This window comes from Lepidochelys olivacea, assembly GCF_965140295.1.
Source record: "Lepidochelys olivacea isolate rLepOli2 genome assembly, chromosome: 1".
NCBI lineage: Eukaryota > Metazoa > Chordata > Testudines > Cheloniidae > Lepidochelys > Lepidochelys olivacea.
Window position 1 is genome coordinate 64391753 of NC_140411.1, and position 24412 is coordinate 64416164.

At 39.9% G+C, this 24412-nt stretch overlaps 1 protein-coding gene across 1 annotated transcript in view; it reads left to right on the forward strand.

The window, feature by feature from the left end:
* VWA8 (von Willebrand factor A domain containing 8) overlaps positions 1-24412 on the forward strand; it is a 291052-nt gene that overhangs the window by 34740 nt on the left and 231900 nt on the right. Inside the window, exons 5-7 of the mRNA XM_084611928.1 lie at positions 19291-19458; positions 23375-23539; positions 24171-24220. Coding sequence (XP_084468054.1) covers positions 19291-19458; positions 23375-23539; positions 24171-24220 — 383 coding nt within the window. The remainder of the gene's footprint in view (positions 1-19290; positions 19459-23374; positions 23540-24170; positions 24221-24412) is intronic.

Below are 24412 nucleotides of genomic sequence, written 5' to 3' on the forward strand. Positions count from 1 at the left end.
TATGTGCCGTGTTACTATGTATAAAACCATAAAATATCTAATGACCTTTTAGTAATAAAAGGGAATATTCTACTCCTCGCACAGGTGCATTAAATCTTAATTTATATTTATAAAGTGCTTTTGATTTTCTCAGATGTAAGGTGCTATATAAATGCAAAACATTATAGAAGCCAGACACTAGTTTTCTGTAGTTTGTGTGATCCACAGAGTATGGGTTATTTCAAAATAGAGGAGGCTCTATGTAGGCTATCTTGAAATATACCCCAAAAGGATGATATAAAATAATGTATACAATAGACTTTGGATTTGAATTACTTCCATTGGCATAGCTGAGCCGGAGTTGAGATGCACCCCGTGGGGTAAGATTATAATAGACTCCATTGGCAATACCAGGAGGGATGAGCTAGAGTGTCGATGAGAAGCACAATCAGGAAAGTAACAAGTACTTCTCTCTAAATAGACAACCAACCTAATTCTCAATTACTGAGGGACAATCTCCACTCATTGATATATTTCACTTTCCACAATCAAATCTATGTACAACTTTTCATGAGTGAGATACCTGAGTATCCAGATTCTAATATCTAAACCGTATTGTTAAATATATTCATCTAAATTTGTGTTATTGCTGATTATGTATTCTATGTATCATATGACGTTTAAAAACTAACACAATGCTCATCTGTGACTGCTCTGGAGATCATTCTCAACTCTGCTGCACCTCAGCCAGGTACACAGGAAACAGCCCGCCCCTGCTAAAGCCCTGGGAATTTTTGATTTCCCAATTCCTGTTTGATCAGCATTGGGAGCATGCTAGCTTGAGCAGAGCTGATCATGGAGATTACATGCCCCAAATGCACTCCAGCCTGGTCTGCACAGGATGTGGTGGATTTCATTGCTGGGTGGGGAGAAGAGTCTGTGCAGGCAGAACTCTGATGCAGCAGAAGAAATGCTGACATCACTTGTGGAATGGGAGAGAAGGGCTACACGAAGGACACACAGCAGTGCGGTGTGAAAATAAAAAGAACTTCACCAAGCGTACCAGAAGGCAAGGGAGGCAAACAGTTGTTCTGGTGCTGAACCCCACACATGCCAGTTCTACAATGAGCTGCATGCGATTCTCAGGGGTGACCCTACCTGCACCCCCACAAGCAACGTGGATACCTCACGGGTGTGTGAGTCTAGGGACAACAAGGAGGACAATATGGTGGATGAGGAGGAGGAGAATGGGAGACAGGTGAGCGGTGGATCCATTCTCCCTGAGAACCAGGAAATATTTTTAACCCTGGAGTCCTGTGGGTCGCAGGACATCACGGTGGCTGACTGTGATGCTGGGGAAGACACCTCTGGTGAGTATACAAAGTTACAATCAAAGTTCAGTTAAACTTTAGCGGACACACCCATTTGGTGGTATGGCATGTTTACTGTGAAGAAAAAGCGAGGTGCTGTGGCTCTCTGCTTACAAGAGGCCGCTCCAGCTATGCAGATGGTGGCCCCCAGAAAAGACTGTGTATGTGGACTGGGATAGCCCGGGAATCCTCAATGGATATCTCTAGGAAACTTTCATGGAGGTACTCTGCAATCCTTTGCAGAAGGTTTCTGGGCAGGGCAGTCTTATTTCTTCCATCATGATATGACACTTTTCCACGCAACTCCTGAATTAATTCTGCTGGCATCATTGCGGTACACAGCATAGCAGCATAAGGACTGGGTCTATACCCAGACGCTTGCAGCATCTCCTTCCTTTCTGCCTCTGTTACCCTCAGGAGACTGATATCACATAGGGTTGCCCAGGGGAAATGGGGGAAGTTCTCATTAAAAGTGCTCTTACAAGAAAAAAAAGAAGGGCATGCAGACCCCCCCTCCCCCCCACACACACGTTCAGGATCGCCAAAACACACAGCTGCTAATGTGCCTTTACTGTGCTCGGCATGGATCAGCAAGTAGTTTAAAGTGGCTGATAGGGGACTGGGGCCCCACATGAGAGATTCTGTAATTTGGGAGTGAAAATGTTTCCCCCCCCACCCCCCCCTCCACTGTTAGTAAACAGCTTCCCATGGTGCTATGGGGAAATGCTCTTTTTCTTCTAGCTACCTCTGCTTCCGAGATTAGCCTTCCATAAACTTCATAAAAAGTGCGGTCACCCGTGACCCAGGGGGGCCTACTCACTATGGCTGGAGCAGCAAAATGGCACAGTGAACGGCAACGGATTCTGATTATGTTGTGGCTTGCACCTAGTGTAATAAGGATTTGGTTTTTTTATGAGAACGGCCTTGCTATGGAAACTTTTTATTCATGTACAATGGCTCCTTTATTTTTTCCTGTGACTGACAGAGGGAAATGTGTCCTTCGGCGTGTCATCAACACCTGAAAACAGACTTTTGATGATTAGAAGGAGGAGAAAGAGAATGTGGGAGGACATGTTCACTGAGCGAATGAACGCCTCTGGGACAGCTGTGACAGAGCTGAGAACATGGAGGATTTCACTTTCCGAGAAGTTAGACATGGACATGGAGAGCAGGAAAACTTCCAGTGAGCAAGAGCGTGTGGCGCGGGATGTGGTGCTTCGGATTATGAGGAACCAAGCAGACATGTTGAGGCATCTGGTTGAACTGCAGGAACAGTAACAGGAGGGTAGAGTCCCTCTGCAGACTCTGGTGGACAGCCAGCATGGCGCAGAAACACCCTCCCCAAAGTGTTCCCTGGGGCGTGGACGAAAAGTCCATTACCCCTTTCACTTAATGCATGGGGAGGGTACAAGGAACAGAAGGTGCCAATTCACAGACCTTTGATGGTCTGGAATGCACTATTATGTTACACAGCTGAAAATGTTTCTCCCGTTTCATGTTTACAACCTCTTTTTCCCAAGGTTACCTTTATTTTCTCTTCTCCCTCTTTACTTATGTTTGTTAAATAAAGTAAATGGTTTTGAGAAATAAAAGTTCTTTATTGAGTAAAAGCAGTGGTCTTGGGTTGGGGGTTGGCTTTATAGGGACAGTGATACAAGGCAGGTGAAGGTTTGGGAAAGCACAGTGCAGACAAGCAGCTCACATTACTGTGACTCATTATCAAAACGGCTTTTCAAAACTTTGCTGTGCTCCTCTTATTGCCTTGGTGTCTGGCTCAAAAATGGCTGCAATCTGTCTCAGCTGTCCCCTAAAAATTTCTTCCCCTTTTTTTCACAGATATTATGGAGCACACAGCAGGCAGCTATAACCATGGGGATGTTCTCATCACTAAGGTCCAGCCTTGTTAGTAGACTTCTCCAGTGCCCTTTCAAATGACCAAAGGCACATTCAACCACCATTCTGCACTTGCTGTGCCTATAGTTGAACCGCTCCTTGCTGCTGTCCAGCCAATGTATGGCTTCATGAGCCATGGGAACAAGGGGTAGGCTGGGTCCCCCAGGATAACTATAGCCATCTCAATGTCATCAGTGTTCATTTTGTGGTCTGGAATAAAGTCCTGGATTGTAGCTTTTTGAACAGACCCAAGTTCCTAAAGATGCGCACGTCATGAACCTTTCCCGACCATCCTATATTGATGTCGGTGAAATGCCTCCTGTGATCCAACAGAGCTTGCAACACCATTAAAAAGTATCCCTTTCAGTTTATGTACTCTTTGTCAAGGTGGTCTGGTGCCAAGATGGGGATATGCTCGCCATCTATTGCCCCACTGCAGTTAGGAAACCCAATCGCGGCAAAACCATCCACTATGTCCTGCACATTTCCCAGACTCACTACGCTTCATAGCAGAAGTCAATTAATGGCCCTGCACACTTGGAGCACAGCAGCTCCCACAGTTGATTTACCTACTCCAAATTGATTCCCCACTGACCGGTAACTGTTTGGCATTGCAAGCTTCCAAATAGCGATCGCCACTCACTTCTCCACTGTCAGAGCAGATCTCATTTTTGTGTTGCTGAACTGCAGGGCAGGGGAAAGCTCTGCACAAAGTTCCTAGAAGGTGGCCGTCTGCATTTGAAAGTTCTGCAGCCACTGCTCGTCATCCCATACCTGCAAAACGATGCGTTCTTACCAGTCAATGCTTGTTCGTGGGACCAGAAACAGTATTCAGCAGAGTGCACCTGCTCTGTGACTGCCAGCAGCAACTGTGAATTGTTTTTTTTCAATGGCTTGCAGCAGGGCTGCTTGCAGGACATTGCTGTGTTCCATGTGGCAGACCCTACTTCGGGTCTGGAAATACTGCAGGAGAAGCGCGAGGTGTTTGAGATGCTCACAGCAAGAGTGCACAACTGAGCAGGCTCCATGCTTCTGGGGTTATGGCGTATGCGCAACGGTTTTAAGGTGCGAAAACCACTGGGTTGTTTGTCATTGAGCACAGTGCATCATGAGATGCCTACCCAATGTTCCCATTCTCCCTTGTGACAATGTTTTGGTCCCATGAGGCATTGCACGAACTTCCCAAAACACACTGCGGCAAGTTGCACTTCGGGATAGCTACCCATGGTGAACTGTTTTGTGCATCAATGCAGGACTGCTAGTGAGGACACACTCCATCGAGACAATGTGCATGGCCACACCATGCTCAATCAACTTAATTCGGAGGCTCAAGGTCGAATTAGATAAAGTCGACTTAATTTTGTAGTGTAGATAAGCCCAGAGTTCTTAATTTAACTGCATATTTTTTATTATGAAGCAATGGGTTGAATCTTTTTGAAAATTATGGTGTCAGTGGGTGCATTTGGGAATGGATCATTTTGATGGGTGAAAAAGTATTTACTTTTGGACAGGTAAATTACTTCAAAAGCTGAGAAAACTAAGCTGTGGTGAAATAATGGAAAACCTCAATTATATGTTATACTTAGTTTCTGTTTTAAATTGTGTAAAATAAAAATTTTATAATGGGTTAATGACCAGTTACTTGGCCTCTGTCAGGTAATGAGAGTCAAGTATTGTTTTCTTGTCTTTGCCCATAGCCATTAATTTCTCTATCCAGTCATTAAATGACTGTTAGAAGCCTCCAGAGATGCTGTTATTGCTGCTATGAAGACAATTAAGTAACCTCTTGACCTTCTGTAATTTATTACATGTGTTAATTATGTTGCATGTGAAGTAATTAGTCTGAATTTTCTTGTATTACTTAAACATTCAAATGGCCTCTTCTTCATATTTGGTTCTTTTTATAGACAGAGGAGCTGGTCTCCAGAGAATTTTTGTATCGCTTAAACTATATCTGTTTAGAACCTGTCAGGGCATACTGACTTCTGGGTGTCCCCTCATGGTCAGGGGTGGCTTTGCAGCATCCTGCCTCAGTTTTTCGCTTCCAGGGGCTCCTTACCTAAATGCCACACACAAGAGTACCATCCAGTACCATCCCTCCTTGGAGGTATGTTTGATTAATAAAACAGTTCAAAATAAAGTTCTCAAATCCATTCATTTACCCTGTTATTAGGTAATGCTCAGGCCTTTTTTGCCTATCTTCTCCCTTGTCTGTAGTCTCATTCCCAAGTTCAGGTTTTTCTGATGGAGCCTACTTGCTCCCAGCAGCCTTTGTACTCCCGTCTCGTCTCCCTTCGCGTTTCCCCCCCTCTCTGAAACTTTCTGCTGCTCTTTATGGGGCTGGGAATCAGCTGATCCCTGCTCAGGTATGTCTCCTTAGTACTAAGGTTGCTAGCCTCTTGCCCTTACAAAAACAATATAGTTAAATCAGTGTAAAACCTTAGGCTATGTGTACACTACCGCGGTAAGTCGACCTACGCTACGCAACTCCAGCTATGTGAATAACGTAGCTGGAGTCGATGTACCTTAGGTCGAGTTACTGCGGGGTCTACAACATGGGGGTTGAAGGGGGGAAACTCTCCCATCGACTTACCTTACTTTTCTTGTTGTGGGTAGAATACAGGGGTTGACTGGAGAGTGATCTGCTGTCGATTTGGCAGGTCTTCACTAGACCCGCTAAATCGACCGCCAGTGGATCGATCTCAGAGCGTCGCTCCCAGCTGTAGCGTAGACCTGCCCTAAGTGTGCATGCAGTTAAACTGGTATGAAGTTTCTTATACAAGTATAGCTTATTTTTGTAAATTTACGGGATTTAGGTCAAATTTTTTGGTGTATGGTTGCACTGTTCCCATTCTTATTTGTCTTTTTACATGTCACATACCAAAGAGCAATATATACATCAACTTAAATTTGCATCCAATGCAAATCATTAACAGCAACCTCGTATGCTCTGGTATCAATTATTGCATCCCAAAGAAACTGTACAGAAAGAATGTTAAAGTCTCATTCACCTCAGTTGAACCTATGAGTGTCATTACTTTTGCAAATGAGAAACTAGGTGCCTTACGGAGGGGGCCCAGAAATAAAAGGACTTCACTGTTTTTTTTTTAAATTTGCTATTTAAATTTTGTCCATAGAGCAGGTAATTGTGTATATCATTGTCCATTTTGTGTGTGCAAATACATAGCCATAAAGTCAGTACATGTGCAACATATGGGAGCACAGTATTTTTAATACATGAGTTTTGTATCCCTATGGTGCATCTTTATGAAGCACCTGAATCATAAGCTGAAAAATAAAATATTTGCAGTCTTCTGATTGCCTAGACAGCAGAAAGATTTTCTACGGTAGGTTGCAAGATTTATTGTAATAATCAGTTAAATGTCAAAAATGACAGAAATGACAGCTAAACAATCCTGTCTAGAAAATGAATGTGACAAGAAGTCCCTGAAGATAGCACCACACAGAACTGAGTTCGGTTTCTTTTAATCAGAAGAGATCAGAAAGCTAATTAAGACAATGAAATGAGACATGGAGTTAATTACATGAAAGCGTTGAGATGATTGCATTTGTTTGAGTGCAAATAGCACAAAAGTACTATGTACTGCAATAAAAAGAGTTGGGCAAGAACAACCCAATTTCTTGAAATTCTTGGTTAAGGATGCAAATTTTCTCTCTTCTCTATCTGGCATTTAATTATGAATTAGTTGCTATGTCAGTGCCTGCCAGTAGCTCCTCGCTAAATCTTCATTACTTTAACTAATTTGGGACTCTGACTACATCTGGATGATATTGTGTGATATCTGCCATCACCTAAAAATTGAGTCATAGCAATATTATTTAAAAAAAAACAACCTATAACTTTTCAAGATATTTTCCTAGCCCTTTTTTCTTTTGGGGGTCATAATTCACATGTACATTATTTTGATGTTCAAAAAGGGTAAAATTATTAACCCAGCTGCAAATAGTTCATGCACACCCTTCCACAGACGAGCCTCATGAAGGAGCTGTACTGGGGGTGGCGTAACATATTTGCCTAGGGAACATAAGAACATAAAAATGTCCCTACTGGGTCAGACCAAATGTTCATCTAGCCCAGTATCTTGTCTTCCGACAGTGGCCAGTGCCAGGTGCCCCGGAGGGAATGAACAGAACAGGTAATCATCAAGTGATCCATCACCTGTCACTCATTCCCAGCTTCTGACAAACAGAGGCTAGGGACACCATTCGTGCTCATCCTGGCTAATAGCCATTGATGGACCTATCCTCCATGAATTTATCTAGTTCTTTTTTGAACCCTGTTATAGTCTTGGCCTTGACAACGAGTTCCATAGGTTGACTGTGCATTGTGTGAATAAATTCTTTCTTTGGTTTGTTTTAAACCTGATGCTTATTAATTTCATTTGGTGACCCCTAGTTCTTGTGTTATGAGAAGTAGTAAACAACACTTCCGTATCTACTTTCTCTACACCAGTCATGATTTTATAGACCTCAATCATATCCCCCCTTAGCCATCTCTTTTCCAAGCTGAAAAGTCCCAGTCTTATTAATCTCTCCTTATATGGAAGCCGTTCCATACCCCTAATAATTTTTGTTACCCTTTTGTGAACCTTTTCCAATTCCAATATATATTTTTTGAGATGGGGCGATCACATCTGCACAAGGTATTCAAGATGTGGGTGTACCATGGATTTATATACAGGCAACATGATATTTTCTGTCCTGTTTTCTGTCCCCTTCTTAATTATTCCCAGCATTCTGTTTGCATTTTTGACTGCCGCTGCATGTTGAGTGGATGTTTTCAGAGAACTATCCACAATGATTCCAAGATCTCTTTCCTGAGTGGTAACAGCTAATTTAGACCCCATCATTTTATCTGTATAGTTGGATTATGCTTTCCAATTTGTATTACTTTGCATTTATCAACATTAAATTTCATCTGTCATTTTCTTGCTCAGTCACCCAGGTTTGAGAGATCCTTTTGTAGCCCTTCGTTGTCTGCCTGGGACTTAACTATCTTTAGTAATTTTGTATCATCTTCAAATTTTGCCACCTCACTGTTTATCCCTTTTTCCTGATCATTTGTGAATATGTTGAATAGGACTGGTCCCAGAACAGACCTCTGGAGAACACCACTATTTACCTCTCTCCATTCTGAAAACTGACCATTTATACCTACCCTTTGTTTCCTATCTTTTAACCAGTTACCAATCCATGAGAGCATCTTTCCTCTTGTCCTGTGGCAACTTACTTTGTGTAAGAGCCTTTAATGAGGGACTTTGTCAGAGGCTTTTTGAAAATTGAAGTATACTATATCCACTGGATCCCCTTGGTCCACATGCTTGTTGACCCCCTCAAAGAATTTTAGTAGATTGGTGAGGCATGATTTCCCTTTACTAAAACCATGTTGACTCTTCCTCAACAAATTATGTTCATCTGTATGTCTGACAATATTTTTCTTTTATTATAGTTTCAACCAGTTTGCCCGGTTCTGAAGTCAGGCTTACAGGCCTGTAATTGCCGGGATCACCTCTGGAGCCCTTTTTAAAAATTGGCGTCACATTAGCTATCCTCCAGTCATCTGGTACAGAAACTGATTTAAATGATAGTTTACAGACTACAGTTGGTAGTTCTGCAGTTTTACATTTGAGTTCCATCAGAACTCTTGGGTGAATACCATCTGGTCCTGGTGACTTATTGTTGTTTAATTTATCAATTTGTTCCAAAACCGTCTCTAATGATACCTCCATTTGGGACAGTGCTTCAGCTCTGTCACCTAAAAAGAATGGCTAAGGTTTGGGAATCTCCCTCACATTCTCCGCCGTGAAGACCAATGAAAAGAATTCATTTAGTTTCTCTGCAATGGCCTTATTGTCCATTTGTCCACTGAGTGCTCCTTTAGCTTCCTGCTTCTGATATACTTGAAAAAAGAATTGCTATTACTTTTTGAGTCTTTGGCAAACTGTTCCTCAAATTCTTTTTTGGCCTTCCTAATTATATTTTTACTTTTCATTTGCCATTGTTTATGCTCCTTTCTATTTTCCTCACTAGGATTTAACTTTTTAAAGGATGCCTTTTTTCGTCTCACTGCTTCTTACAAGAGGGACTATCTTGTAATCCTTTTGGCCTGCCCCTCAAATGAGGGCATTTTCTACCTAAGAGTCTGATCCTACTCTGCTACTTGCAGATGAAAACCCTAAAATTATTGGCATATTTTGTAACAGGGAGAAAGGACTATACCGATTAACACCCTGTTTTCATTTTTCAGTATTCAAATATCGATTTTTTTCCTCATACATGTCTTGCTTTCTATGTTTGATGCAAATTTTCTGAACTATTAATGTCACTTTAGTAACCATTTGGTTTTTGCTGTGATTAGTTGCTTCCCTCCATGGCTAAGCAGTAGGAGTTATAGAGAGCTAATGCTGCTTTTGAGTAGTGGTGATGCTGAAGATGTTTGATTTTCTTCTGGCTATAAATTCTAGCTTTTGGCTATAAATTTTTTCATACATCCCTAACCTCTTCCAACAAGGATAACATCCATCTGGTTGGGTAGAACCTAGAAGGCTATCTTAGAACCATAGAATATCAGGGTTGGAAGGGACCACAGGAGGTCATCTAGTCCAACCCCCTGCTCAAAGCAGGACCAATCCCCAATTTTTGCCCCTGATCCTGAAATGGCCCCCTCAAGGATCGAACTCACATCCCTGGGTTTAGCAGGCCAATGCGCAAACCCCTGAGCTATCCCTCCCCGGGTCTGGGCCTCCCTCTCTTTCTTTTAACAATCAACTAAATGCATGAAAATAAACTCCAACAGCTGTTACGTTAACCCCATGAGATAGGTTTGTTTTAACTTCTATTATTTCAGTTCAACTCTATGTCCGTATTAAGAACATTTTATTATAAATATATAATTATATATTCTGCATCTTTAACATTAGCAAAGGCAGTGTACATAAAACTGTGCACCTTGAATGGTAATATAGTTTGTTTCAGAGTGAGTTTGTGTGGGGGGGGGGGGCGGAGGGTGAGAAAACCTGGATTTGTGCTGGAAATGGCCCAACTTGATGATCACTTTAAATAAGCTATTACCAGCAGGAGAGTGGGGTGAGAGGAGGTATTGTTTCATGGTCTCTGTGTATATAATGTCTTCTGCAGTTTCCACAGTATGCATCTGATGAAGTGAGCTGTAGCTCACAAAAACTCATGCTCAAATAAATTGGTTAGTCTCTAAGGTGCCACAAGTACTCCTTTTCTTTTTGCGAATATAGTTTGTGTATATCATTAAAATAAAATTTTAAGATAAGAAATTACCACTTGAATGAGGCATTAGCGTTCACGAAGAACTTGCTTAAATAACTATGAAAATGTTTTTGGTAAACTTTGCTCAGCCATTCTAGATTTTGGAATGTGGATTTTTCTGCTTTCTTACAAAATTATTAGTGTTACAATAAATATTTGGCTGCTTACATGCTATCTTTATCAACGAAAGTATTACAGCATTGTACATTCTACCCAAGAATGTTTGGATTAGCAACAAAAACAAACCAATTTTAATATATACCAATACATTTTTGCCTTTTTTTTTATGCCTAGCCTATTAGAAGAAGCAAACCAATCTGAGTATTCTCCAGTAATGCTGTTGGCTGGACAAGACTGCAGGTCTTTTTAGAAATTAATAAAAATCTAGATTCACCTGGCTTGTGTTGCGTGATTTTAGGGTAGAAATTGTGAGATTCCAGTTTAACTGCAAAAAGACAAAAAAAGGGAATTCAAGTTTACTTTTCATCAACCACATTTCAGCTTGTTTTTTATTCTGGGCTCAATTTATGACATATATAGTTGTGATCAGTCACGTTGGCTAAGTAATGGACAAGTTCTCTGAATCATTTTTCAGTTTTGTCCTTGTGTGTTTCCGGGTTTTTTGGCTTTTTTTTTTTCCACTAGATCAAAACCAGGTTACTGTTAGGCTAATGTAAAAAGGCTAATGTAGTGCCCATCTTTAAAAAAGGGAAGAAGGAGGATCCTGGGAACTACAAGCCAGTCAGCCTCACCTCAGTCCCTGGAAAAATCATGGAGCAGGTCCTCAAGGAATCAGTTCTGAAGCACTTACATGAGAGGAAAGTGATCAGGAACAGTCAGCATGGATTCACCAAGGGCAAGTCATGCCTGACTAATCTAATTGCCTTCTATGAAGAGATAACTGGTTCTGTGGATGAAGGGAAAGCAGTGGACGTGTTGTTCCTTGACTTTAGCATAGCTTTTGACACTGTCTCCCACAGTATTCTTGTCAGCAAGTTAAGGAAGTATGGGCTGGATGAATGGACTATAAGGTGGATAGAAAGTTGGCTAGATTGTCGGGCTCAACGGGTAGTGATCAATGGCTCCATGTCTAGTTGGCAGCCGGTATCAAGTGGAATGCCCCAAGGGTCGGTCCTGGGGCCGGTTTTGTTCAATGTCTTCATAAATGATCTGGAGGATGGTGTGGATTGCACCCTCAGCAAGTATGCAGATGACACTAAACTGGGAGGAGAGGTAGATACGCTGGAGGGCAGGGATAGGATACAGAGGGACCTAGACAAATTGGAGGATTGGGACAAAAGAAATCTGATGAGGTTCAACAAGGACAAGTGCAGAGTCCTGCACTTAGGACGGAAGAATCCAATGCACCGCTACAGACAAGGGACTGAATGGCTAGGCAGCAGTTCTGCAGAAAAGGACCTAGGGGTGACAGTGGATGAGAAGCTGGATATGAGTCAACAGTGTGCCCTTGTTGCCAAGAAGGCCAATGGCATTTTTGGATGTATAAGTAGGGGCATTACCAGCAGATCGAGGGATGTGATCGTTCCCCTCTATTCGACACTGGTGAGGCCTCATCTGGAGTACTGTGTCCAGTTTTGGGCCCCTCACTACAAGAAGGATGTGGAAAAACTGGAAAGAGTCCAGCGGAGGGCAACAAAAATGATTAGGGGTCTGGAACACATGACTTATGAGGAGAGGCTGAGGGAACTGGGGATGTTTAGTCTACGGAAGAGAAGAATGAGGGGGGATTTGATAGGTGCTTTCAAGTACCTGAAAGGAGGTTCCAAAGAGGATGGCTCTAGACTGTTCTCAGTGGTAGCAGATGACAGAACAAGGAGTAATGGTCTCAAGTTGCAGTGGGGGAGATTTAGGTTGGATATTAGGAAAAACTTTTTCACTAGGGAGGTGGTGGAATCTCCTTCCTTAGAAGTTTTTAAGGTCAGGCTTGACAAAACCCTGACAGGGATAATTTAATTGGGGATCTGTCCTGCTTTGAGCAGGGGGTTGGACTAGATGACCCCCTGAGGTCCCTTCCAACCCTGATATTCTATGATTTTGTGATATTGCTGAGACTGACAGTAGTCTGATCCTTTAGTAATCTGTCAAATTATTCCAAACCATCCCTCAGTTGCTTTTGTATGTCTAATGCCCGTGTAGAATTCTTGCTATGTTTTGATCAAAGTCCTCCTTGTCTTCAGTGCAAATGTCAATATATTTATTGTTGTTGGATGCAAATATAGAGATACACAGTCTTCCTGAGAATTCCATTAAGCCTGATTGTGGAAAAATGTTGAAGAGGTGGTGAAGGTGTTGAACAGAGTCTTAAATGATCATTCATGCTATATTTCAATGTTGTTGATGTTCTAAAAAAATGTCACTTGCTCCAAAATTCTGCTATTCCTCTTCAATAGACAAAAGTTTCATTCAATGGACAATCTGAAGAAAACTATTTTGTGTCAATTATGGGAAGAGCCAGTCTCTATCTTGCCACTTAATAACTTTGGATAATGTTTACACATTTGACTTTAGAGGAAGTATATATTATTAATACTTCAGTTCATTTACTCATTTTTTCCCCACTAAGAATCATCCATTTGCTGTATTGCTCAGCACCTTTCCCATTGTAACTATCGCAAATGTGAAACAATCACCTGGTAAATTCAGTGCTTTTGAAGACTCAAAAATAAGGTGAGTTAGCCAGTTTTATTTAGAATCATTTTATCAGATGCTTTCCTCCTCTTTCAGGTATTCATAATTACTAATATAGTCTCATAAACTAAGCAACCCAATAGGACACAGCTCCATATTTTCAACATCCAATGACAGCTGATTTCACTTACGAGCCTTACCTCTCTCTACAATTGCCAGTACATGCGTTTTGTCACAATATAATTTTGCTCCATGGCCACTGTTTACCTCATAGCAGGATTTACAGATTCTTGTAGTTGTCTTACTTTGTATTTGTATTTGGAGATGCACAAAACTGTGTGATTATAGGAAAGACTATAAAATGTTTTTTTCTGGAATTTTTGAATGTAGGAATTCATGGCTTTAAAGTTAACTTTTTTTAGGTGTGGAATAGACTGTAATAAGCAATATTCATAACATATTTATTCTATAAGCCATTACCAGCCAAATAACATTTTATTAAAGGTTTTTGCTTTTGGACAACAAATCAGCCTATTTTAACCACTGAATTTTTACAGCGTATATCCCCCAGGGCAGGTATCCAGGTAACCATATTGTCATTGCTTCTGGGCACAGGTGGTCGGTTGGAAGGAAAGAGCTTGTTTCTATCTGATGAGCAAAATAGTCCCTAGCTACAGCTACAATAAACCTAGAGAAAAACATTTCACAAATTCCCCTCACCCTTTTAACAAGGACAGATATTCAAAACCAGGATTATCAAGGTGATTTGTTGCATAATTTCAAAACCTGTTGATTGATATTTTGAACATGTTGAACAAACATTACAATGAGCCTTGGTTGGAGGCTGAGAACCACAACAATCTCTGTATTTTTATTTTATAACTAAGAAGACAGTTTCATGGAAACATTTTTAAAAAGATCTTCAAAGAAAGATTTCAAACTTTTTCTGTCCCTCTCTCCTTCCCCCTTTATTTTTGTCAGTTTTTTTTTAAACTAAAATATATATCCTGATGTAGATAAAACTGAAATAATGGATGTTTTGCATTGTGTCTGGTTTATTGAAAATAGTCTAGTTGTGAGCCATCAGAATGCATAAATATGTTTTTCCAAAGGAAGATTTATAGCTGTTTTGCTTTCAGGAGCAACCTTCATTGGATATAATGTTAATACTACTTTCCGTGAGTTCTCTAGAGGTAGATAAATGCTGTGTGCATATTTCATAGGATTTTGGAGAGTAATTTCTAATACTTCATAGCTGTACTGTAGAAATCCATAGAGAGCATACTCAGATGAATATCATAGTGATAAAATTCATACCTACATATTATGGTGATGGGTGCATTATAAATAATTTTCATGGAAGGTGAAAGAAATTGACTATAGACAGACGCATTTAAAAATAAATAAAATTGTAATAAATTATAAGCAAAAGAAGATATAGCAATAATATTTGGAAAGATAACATATACTGAGAAATGTGTTTTTAAGGCAAAATCTTAAATAATTTGTCATGTCCAGGAGAACGGGTTATAAACAGAGTTTTAATTAATTGTTAAAATTTGGTCCTTCAGACTCATTTTCAACTAAAAAAAAAAAGTTAATGTAGAAAAATATGTTCCTTATGGATTAAAATTCTGATCATATTATTAATTGGTAGCCTGCTCATTCCTCCAAATTAGTGATTCTGTCATACACCTGCTCATAACATGCAAGAAAAAGCATAGATTTCCTTCATGTTTGAACCCTCACAGTGAATTTGCACTGATATTGGTAGGATATGAATTCTGCAAATCTACATCCATAGTATGTGTGTCTCAACTAAGGCAAAAAGATACTATGGATACGCAAAATATTTTGAAACTATAATGAGCAGTTTGTGTATTTTCCCCTGGCTAGTAAACTCACTCATAAAGTCTTTATAGCTTTATCGTATGCAAATCCTTGTAAATTGGAAAATTAGTAGTTTGTTGAAGTTTATTCTGGGTTTCTCCACACCCACTATTTACACAAAGTAGGAGTGTTTGCTCATGCAAGCTCTTGGATTGACAACTTTAGAGACTAAAGTTTTCTATTAAGTCAGTTGGAGCATATTATTGACTTGATCGATGATCTCCCTCAACAAGAATATCAAAGTAGTTTTCCTTTGATACAAGAATTGTATAGTTGGGGATGGAGGGTAGGAGATAGGACATTTTATGCTATGTGTTTGAAATAGTGGTATGACTGGGGTGTTGTTTTAAAAACATACTTTTTGCTCTGAGTCAACAGAATAAAACTAATTTAGAAATCTTTTGCTTTTGGAAGCAATTAATTTATGTCCACCCAGTGATTCATTTTAAGGGAAAATAACACGAGGCCTGCTTGTTATTTGCTTGTTGCATTCCAGATTCCTCAGATGTTTATTTTGAAGCTAGATATTCAATCAGAAGTTTCTGTAGAATTTATTTGCAGGTGCAAGAGAAGGGGGCTTGATTTGGAGGCAGGTCCCAGGATATTCAGTTTGCCTTTCTCTTCTGAGTCGCTGGCTTGAATCCAGTTTATAGAGGATAGTATTCAGGAGTCCTGAGCTTCTGATGATTCTTTAACCTTTGTGAAATGAGCCGGTGGTCTCCGTCCGTTTGCTAGTGGACACATATCACAAAATTACTGTCACAATTGACTCAACTATTTGCAATCTTACCAGAAAAGCCAAGGATTTAAACAGAAATGATCTTCCACACTGTCTTTAGAAGTGCCTCTGCCAAAACAGGTTTTAGACATGCTGTCAAGGTTCCTTCCCCACTCTGAACTCTAGGGTACAGATGTGGGGACCTGTATGAAAGACCCCCTAAGCTTATTCTTACAATCTTAGGTTAAAAACTTCCCCAAGGTACAAACTTTGCCTTGGCCTTGAACAGTATGCTGCCACCACCAAGCGTTTTAAACAAAGAACAGGGAAAGAGACCACTTGGAGATGTCTTCCCCCAAAATATCCTCACCTATTGGTACAGATGAACACAGACCCAAACCCTTGGATCTTAAGAACAATGAAAAATCAATCAGGTTCTTAAAAGAAGAATTTTAATTGAAGAAAAGGTAAAAGAATCACCTCTGTAAAATCAGGATGGTAAATACCTTACAGGGTAATCAGATTTAAAACATAGAGAATCCCTCTAGGCAAAACCTTAAATTACAAAAAGGCACAAAAACAGGAATATACATTCCCTCCAGCACAGCTTATTTTACAAGCCATTAAACAAAAGAAAATCTAACACATTTTCTAGCTAGATTACTTTACAGGAGTTGTAAGGCTTACATTCCTGATCTGTTCCCGGCAAAAGCATCACACAGACAGATGAGCCCTTTGTTCCCCCCCCTCCAGATTTGAAAGTATCTTGTCCCCTCATTGGTCATTTTGGGTCAGGTGCCAGCTTAGCTTCTTAACCTTTTACAGGTGAAAGGGTTTTGCCTCTGGCCAGGAGGGATTTTATAGCACTGTATACAGAAAGGTGATTACCCTTCCCTTTATATTTATGACACATGATATCTTACTAGTGATATGAGAAGCTTGCACTGCTGCTGCTTGTGCTGTATCTCTGCTGTCCATAAACAGAACTAAGGTAAGCGGTTCACAGTCTTCTCAGGTTGGAATTCCGTCTGCCTCTTGTGAGGGACCTGCATTTGATTCTCATCATATCTACAGTGCTACACACCGGTGTTTGGTTGCATCTCACTTGGTTTTGGTCCATTCTCTCTCCCTGCCTTATCTTTTTTTGTTCTTTTTTCCTTTTCATCTCAATTATCTGTTTTTCTGAGTTTTGCTTTCCATTTTTCATTCTTATTTTTGTTCTTTGCGCTTCTTCCTCCGAATGCCTTTTTGCTAGTTCTCTTCATCTGAGTCTTCCTGACCCAGTTCTTGGTCTCCCTCCCTTTCTTCCAGCTGCAAACTCTTCTGATTTTACATTTTCCCTACTTTTCCTCCTAGTTGTTTCCTTATTTCCTCCCTTTTCCTTTCTCCTTCCCTTCATTCTCTTCCCGTTCCTCCCTCTCCCTTTTCTCCCTGTTCACTTTGCCTGCTATCCTCTTCCTCTCACTCCAGCTCCCAGCCCTTGCTTTGCGCTCCCTTTATTTCCCTCTCTTATTTAACAAAGGGCTCGATGCTAGGAGGACATGAGGTGCTCCTGTAGGTGCTTAGAAGAGACATGCTAGGAAGGGACTTTGGTCATTTTTCCTTTGCAGCTATGTCCTTAAGTAAAGGTGCTTTAAGAAAACTTCTGCTAAGTGCCTTAATATAGGTGTTTGAATGGAGTTACATTGGTGTAAAACTCTTTGATGTAGTGCCTTATGAGGCTGCCTATGCCTAAATCAAGCCCTGTTGCTACTTTCTAAACATGTGTGATATGCCACCCCATTGTGTAAATCAGTTATTTGTAAATAGTCTAGTATTAGGATTCAGGAATCTTCTATAGGATGGTAATTGTGAATATTTGGGTATGAAGTACTGTAAGTTTATAGGGACTAAGATGATGGGCAATGAGGAGGTTGCATATAATTACTGGCACTAAGGGTCAGTTTTGACCATTGGCTCAAATTATGTACTGTAAATCAACACCCAAAGATAAAAAATCCCCCAAACTAAAATATGATGAAATCTAGATAAGAGAACATCATTTTGAGGCAGCCTTCTGTTTCAGAATGAGCTCCAAAATATCCCCAAATGTTTTGAATATAATTTTGCTCTACATTTAGTAGCAGCCTATTTCAGTTAACTGACAGTTTTTTTTAAAGTAACTTGTCATCATTTTAAAATAATATTGGGCTTGATTCATCACGGCATTACTTCAGTTTTACCATGGGATAAACAAAGAACCTTTGGTTTTAATGGAGTCACGTTGGTGTAAAACTGGAGCAGCAGAGTAGTGATGTAGTTACACAGTCATAAAACTGGTGATTCAGTTTGTAAACTTTTGTAGGATTATTGTAAACATAATACTGAAGTTTTCTAAATTTTTTTTACTTTTAAATACCTTTGTTCCAGAATTGTTGTGTGTGCTAAAAGTAAATGAAAAATATAGGGGAAAAAAATCAAAAAGCATAAATCAAAAGAAGTAAATATTCATTGGCACGTCTGAATACCTAATATGTAATATTCACTATGTATATTTAAAAAATACATGCCAGCAAAAGGATTTTACATCTTACTACACTGATACAAAGGCACTCAAAATATCTTTAAGCAACTGATTTGGTTGGTCCCTTGTGTAGTTGCTTAAGATATATTTAATTGATGCAACATTTCGCTGCCCAGCTCAGTAGACAGGCCTGCTAGGTGTGGTGCTCTGTCCCACTCTAGGGGCAACTAACCTAGCTAGAGATTAATGAGTCTGTTATAGCCTTAGCTAAGAGCCATGTGGCTTTTAGTTTATGCAGTAGAGGCTCATACTTCAGAGGTCCCAGGTTTGATCCCGCCCGACAACGACCGGGGTCTGTCAGCATTACAGTAAGAGGTGGTTTGAGTCTTGTTGCAGTGTGCTTGATTGCTGCTTATGTGCTTTAAGGGCCTGAACCTACCACCCTTATGCATACAAAGTAGTCACTTACTACACTGATTTCAATGGGACTACTTGCATTCAGTGAGGTACCACCCAATGTGAGTGTCAGAATTGTGTCTTCTCTTCACTTTGATTCAGTAAAGGAATGCTTTGTGACCATGGAACAAGTTGAACATATTTGGAGTTTTTATTGTTTTAACTTTTAATATTTAGTTTTACATTTTGTGCTTGAAATATTATCAGATTTTTAACAAAAAAAATGGCACAAAAATTTCCAGTGTTTGTTTTGATGCTGTTTTGATGCCTGGATTAAATAGTTTTTTAGATAAACACCTACGGTAACTAATTGTTTCTACAAAAAAATGTGTTCAATTTAATTGTTATGTAAGGGTAAGATCCTCCAAATGCTACTAATGGAAAGAGTACTTACTACCATGCTCAGTCCCATTGACTCAGATTACTTAGGCATCAATGTGTGCAGGATTAAGCCCTTCATTTTCAGTTGGATTTCATGTGCTATATTATGCAGTATATGTCTCTTAATGTTGTTGTTTTTGTTGAAACAGTGTGCAGTCCGTGCAGCTACAGAAGGCAGAATCCTTGTGTTGGAGGGTTTGGAGAAGGCAGAGCGGAATGTCTTGCCTGTGTTAAACAATTTGTTGGAAAACAGAGAAATGCAGCTTGAAGATGGGCGCTTTCTTATGTCTGCAGAACGTTATGACAAACTGCTACAGGTACAGGAAAGCATTATGTTGTTTTGAATTTTTATCTGTTTTTGACAGGGAAGTGACCCTATTAACTATGTCAGAGATGTCCTGAGATAAACAGGGTACATCCCTTGGATGTGTCTTCACCTGTGTGAGGATGTGACTCAAGATGATAGCTGGCTAAGTGAAGGTCATGGGTGAAATCAGCCATTCGGTCATTTAAAAATAATTTTTTAAAAAATGTCTCCTGAATGTCCTTTATTCTCATAGAGACTGGCTACTAATTTTGAAGTAAATTCTACTTACTTCTAACAAATACATACTATTCTGATTCACAAAGAAAAACATTTGTGAAAAAAAGTTGAGGTTGGAAGTGTTCCAGTGGAGTTGAGCTAACACTTCAAAATAACATTACTCTCTTTAGAAAGCCCTCTAAAAATTGTAGAATGTCTGAAAACGAACGATTAAAGGATGCAATGCATTCCTTGCTGCCATATAATCCTTCACTCAGAGGTGAAAGTAAGTACCAGTAAGAAAGTGGTGGCCAATATGGGCCAGTACGCAGCTGATGTTAAAGCACTGCTGCACCAGGGCTTTAAGCGCCGTACTGGCAGGGCTGCTGATGTGGGGGGGCACACAAAAGGAGCATCTGCCCCGGGGTCTGGTGATTTAAAAGGGATCGGGGCTCTGGCCAGTGTTCCCCGGGCCCTTTAAATTGCTGCTGGAGCCCCAGGCAGCACTGAAGGGATGGCGGGGGAGTCTGGCCCCAGCCCTGCCCCTTCCATCCAAGGTCCCACCCTGCCCCCACCTTGCCCAGGACCCTGGCTGCCCTGCGTACTGGTACGTCCTTTAAGTTACTTTCACCCCTGCCTTCACTCATCCTATAATTTGCAAAAATATGTGCAAAAGGCCAATATAAATTACAGCGAGATTATTGGAAATTGATCCCTTGAATAGGAAATGGGATTTTATAATTTCCAACTGATGACTTTGACCTCTGGTACATTTTTTCAAGTTTTATGAGGCAAAATTAAGTTTGAGCAGGGTGTTTGTCAGTCCTCTGTACTCTACTTACATGCTCCATGGTTTCCTGTCCCATACCCTGTCAGTTTCTTACCATCCACCTGACTCGTACCTATCCATATTTCTTCCTATTATGTCTACCCCAATCTGCCAAATGAGCAGTAGCTTGTCAGTTGATAATCATTTTTAAATAATGTTAGACTTTGTTAGACTCTGCAATATTTCTGAAACATCTCTGTGTGAACGTGGCCAGTCTGTAACTTCAGGAGACAGAAAAGCTGACGAAGGGAATGCAAACAAAACATAGTAGCTTCTCAGTTAAAGGCACACTTACCACTGTACGAAGCGTGTTTCCACCAGGCATTAGATACAGGGAGTTAGAACTGGGGCTTTCTTCTACCAGGTTCAAAAAACCCAGCAAACAAGAAATAGCTTAAGCTTGCTTTAAGCAAAGTGGGGGGAAAAATACCGTCCTTCATTTCAAGTCTCTTAAGTAGTGTGTATAGTTCATCAGCTTCTCAGTTCTTCATTGCTTCCTGGCCCTATAGCATAGCTGAACTGGGTAAGTATTCTGTTGTTTCTTTTCCCTTCAGCATTTCAGTTGTTCCTTTTTCTAACCCTGTCTTAGTGTGGGATATCAATTATTATGAGCTAATACAAGTTAACTTTTCTAACTTCAGATCAATTTGAAAAAGTGACTTTAAATGTCCTTTTTCTAACCTTCACTAAACTTCCCATAAAACTCAGTGCTGGGCTGAGATGGAGCCCCATGTGGCTCAGCCTACACAAGTCACAGGAAGGAAAATTGCAAATAGAGCACTGTGAATAATTGATTTTTCAGTTCTCTGAACTCAACAAACCAAAAAGTTGAAACGAATTGTTTCGGATCAATCTGAAACAAAAAATTTTTAGTCCCTTCAGCAAAACAGGAAAAAAAATTGTTTCAGGTCTAGCAAAATTTTCTGTTGGACCAAAATGTTTAATTTGGATTTGGGGTGTTTTTAACTGCTTTTTTAAATAAAAGTAAAGGCAATTTGGAACACTGTTCACAAAACCACCACAGGATGAAGAGATGGTGTCCTTTGCCCCTGATACTATATAGTCCTATGGTTAGAGCTCTCACCTGGGATATGGGAATTCTAGGTTCAAGTCCCCATTCTGTCTGATTCAGAGTAACAACTTTAACTTGGGTCCTTTCACTTTGAGGTGTGTGTCCTAACCACCAGACTATAGGGTATTCCAGGGTGAGTCTCGCCCAGCTTCTTCTGTTGAAGTTGTTTCCCTTTGTATTAAATAATTAAATATTCATTAGGCGAGAGAGAGAGAATGGTGGTTAGGGGACTCACCTGGGAGGGGGAGTTCTGGGTTCAAGTCCCTGCTCCAATGATTATTTATACAAAGTGGAACAGCTTCAATAGGAGAGACTGAGTGAGGCCGATTCCAGAATACCATATATGGTTAGGGTACTCATCAGGGACAGGGGAGATCTAAGTTCAGGTCCCTGTTCTGAAACATGCTTAGCAGGGACTTGAATCTGGTCTCCAGCATTCCAGGTAACTGCTCTAACCCCGAGGCAATAAGGCATATTGCCACCAGCCCAAGCTCCTTCTCTTTCCACTTCATGAAGCTACCTTGAAAATATTTTGTCAGAAACTATTTGGCAGATTTGTGTTGAATTCATGAATAGTTTCAGTAGACCTAAAACTGCATTTTTCAACAAATAAACTTTGTCCAAAATTTTTGTGCCCTACTCCAACTTAAATACACCCATGATCCTACATATTATTGCACAACATTGCCCACTGAGCCATTAAATACTGTAACTCATTTCTGAGACATTATGATTGGTGGTTATGCCTCTTTTTGCTTTTAGAGTATTTCTGATCCATTTCAGTCTGTTTTGGTTAGGAGAGGTAACTTATGAAAATGTAATTAACATACTGAAGTACAAAATGTGGTTTTTTATCATAGCTACATTTAAGGAGGAGACATGAAAACTGACTTTAAATTCAAATAGGAATTGATTGAGATTGTGCAGTACATTTTTTTGTACCTTGCTAATGATAAAATGGCTCTAAATTGGTGCCTTAGGTATACTGCTAATGTTATCTGATTTGAATAAATCTCCTATAGTGATACTAAATCTAATATTGTTGTTTTTTTGTTTGGGAATATTGTATTACATAATTTATGGCTCATTTTCTGTTCTTCTATGTGAATCATTATTCTTGCATTGCATCTGCATGAAGTAGTCATGTATAATTTCAAGCAAGACTTGATTGTAATGTGGGAAGACTGCAGAACTGTCTTCTTTGTCTGCAATGAGTCTTTTCCTGGCGACGTGATTGAAGTTTTCAATATGAAATAGATGTACTCTTCAGAAAAGAGTACAGTGATAAACCTGTATTGTTATTACTTGTGGTACAGCATATTATATACAAACAAAATGTTCTCTTATTCAGAGGAGCATCCCTTCATTATAGTTAAAAAAACCAAACTTGCTAAAGTTAGACTTTTAATTCTGTGGAAGAAAATACATAACACAGTTTCATTGTTTTTTCTCTTCTTTATAAAGAGAAAGATATTTGTAACTCTAATTCATAGTTTCCAAACGTTGAGCATCTGTGGAAATCCATCATTAGCTTGCCTGAGGGCTGAACTCAGTGAAGCATATTTCAGCCACCCTTACCTTAGAAAGGCCTCGATGTATGATCTACAAATTGAATACCTTAAATCAAGATAGAACATTTCATCCTGGCCCCTCTGTGTTAAAGACGAGGGAAGCAGAAGACCAAATTTAACTGGAAGACCACTCTTTTGATCCCTCCCCTATAGGTCTTCAGTCTGTAGCTCAGGCATCAGGGCCCTCACTAAAAGATGTCATTGCATTCCAATTATTACCTTATTTTAATTGATCCAGGAACATACTAAAACTGAGTTAGATGCATGGAAGATTGTTCGAGTAAGTGAAGATTTTCGTGTGATAGCTCTGGGCCTGCCGGTACCTAGATATTCTGGTAATCCATTGGACCCTCCTCTTCGTTCTAGATTTCAAGCAAGAGATGTTTATCATCTACCCTTTAAGGTAAGTGCCATTGTAGATCAGTTAAAGCTTGTTTACAGAGCAGGACTAATTGATACTTTAATCTTGTATTTTACCTATTATACATTCAAAAATTAATCATTGAACATGAATAAAATATTTTGACCCTTTTTTGGGCGGGGGTCATATTGATACCCAGTTAATTACTGAAAAGAAAGAGATAATCTCCAAGATATAAATTCATGGAGGATAGGTCCATCAGTGGCTATTAGGACTGAAAACCATACTCTGAAGTGTCCCTAGCCTCTGTTTGCCAACAGGGGATGGATCACCTGTTCTGTTCATTCCCTCTGAAGCACCTGGCACTGGCCACTGTCGGAAGACAGGATACTGGGATAGATGGACCATTGGTCTGACCCACCATGGCTGTTCTGATGTTTTTATTTTGTAGCTAAAATTAATTTCAATAAAACAATATAATCCTAAAACAAAGATATGCTAACTTTTTTTCCTTTTAGAAAATTAATTCTGTGTGCCAAGACCAGGCTCTTTGCTACAAAAGGCTCGGTGTCTAATTAGATGAGAAATAGAAAACATCTCGCACAATATGCACTGTTATCCATGGTATAACCCAGAAATTAATCTGATATGTGATGCTATGTTCTATTTTCAGGACCATCTTAAGCTATTATACTCGGTTGGATCAAATGTTTCTGCACAGAGGTAAATTTTCATAATTACAAAAAAGTAGTGTTGAGAGGCTGAATGTTCTGTCCTGTCAGGATTGTTTGCAATTTGTGTGCTGTATCCCTTGTGGTGGACTCAGACCAGAAGGCTATAAAAGAGTAGTGGAAGGTAAATATATCAGCTTCAGGATTTGCAGGTCCCTGTTTCCTGGATAGCCAAACAAAGGCT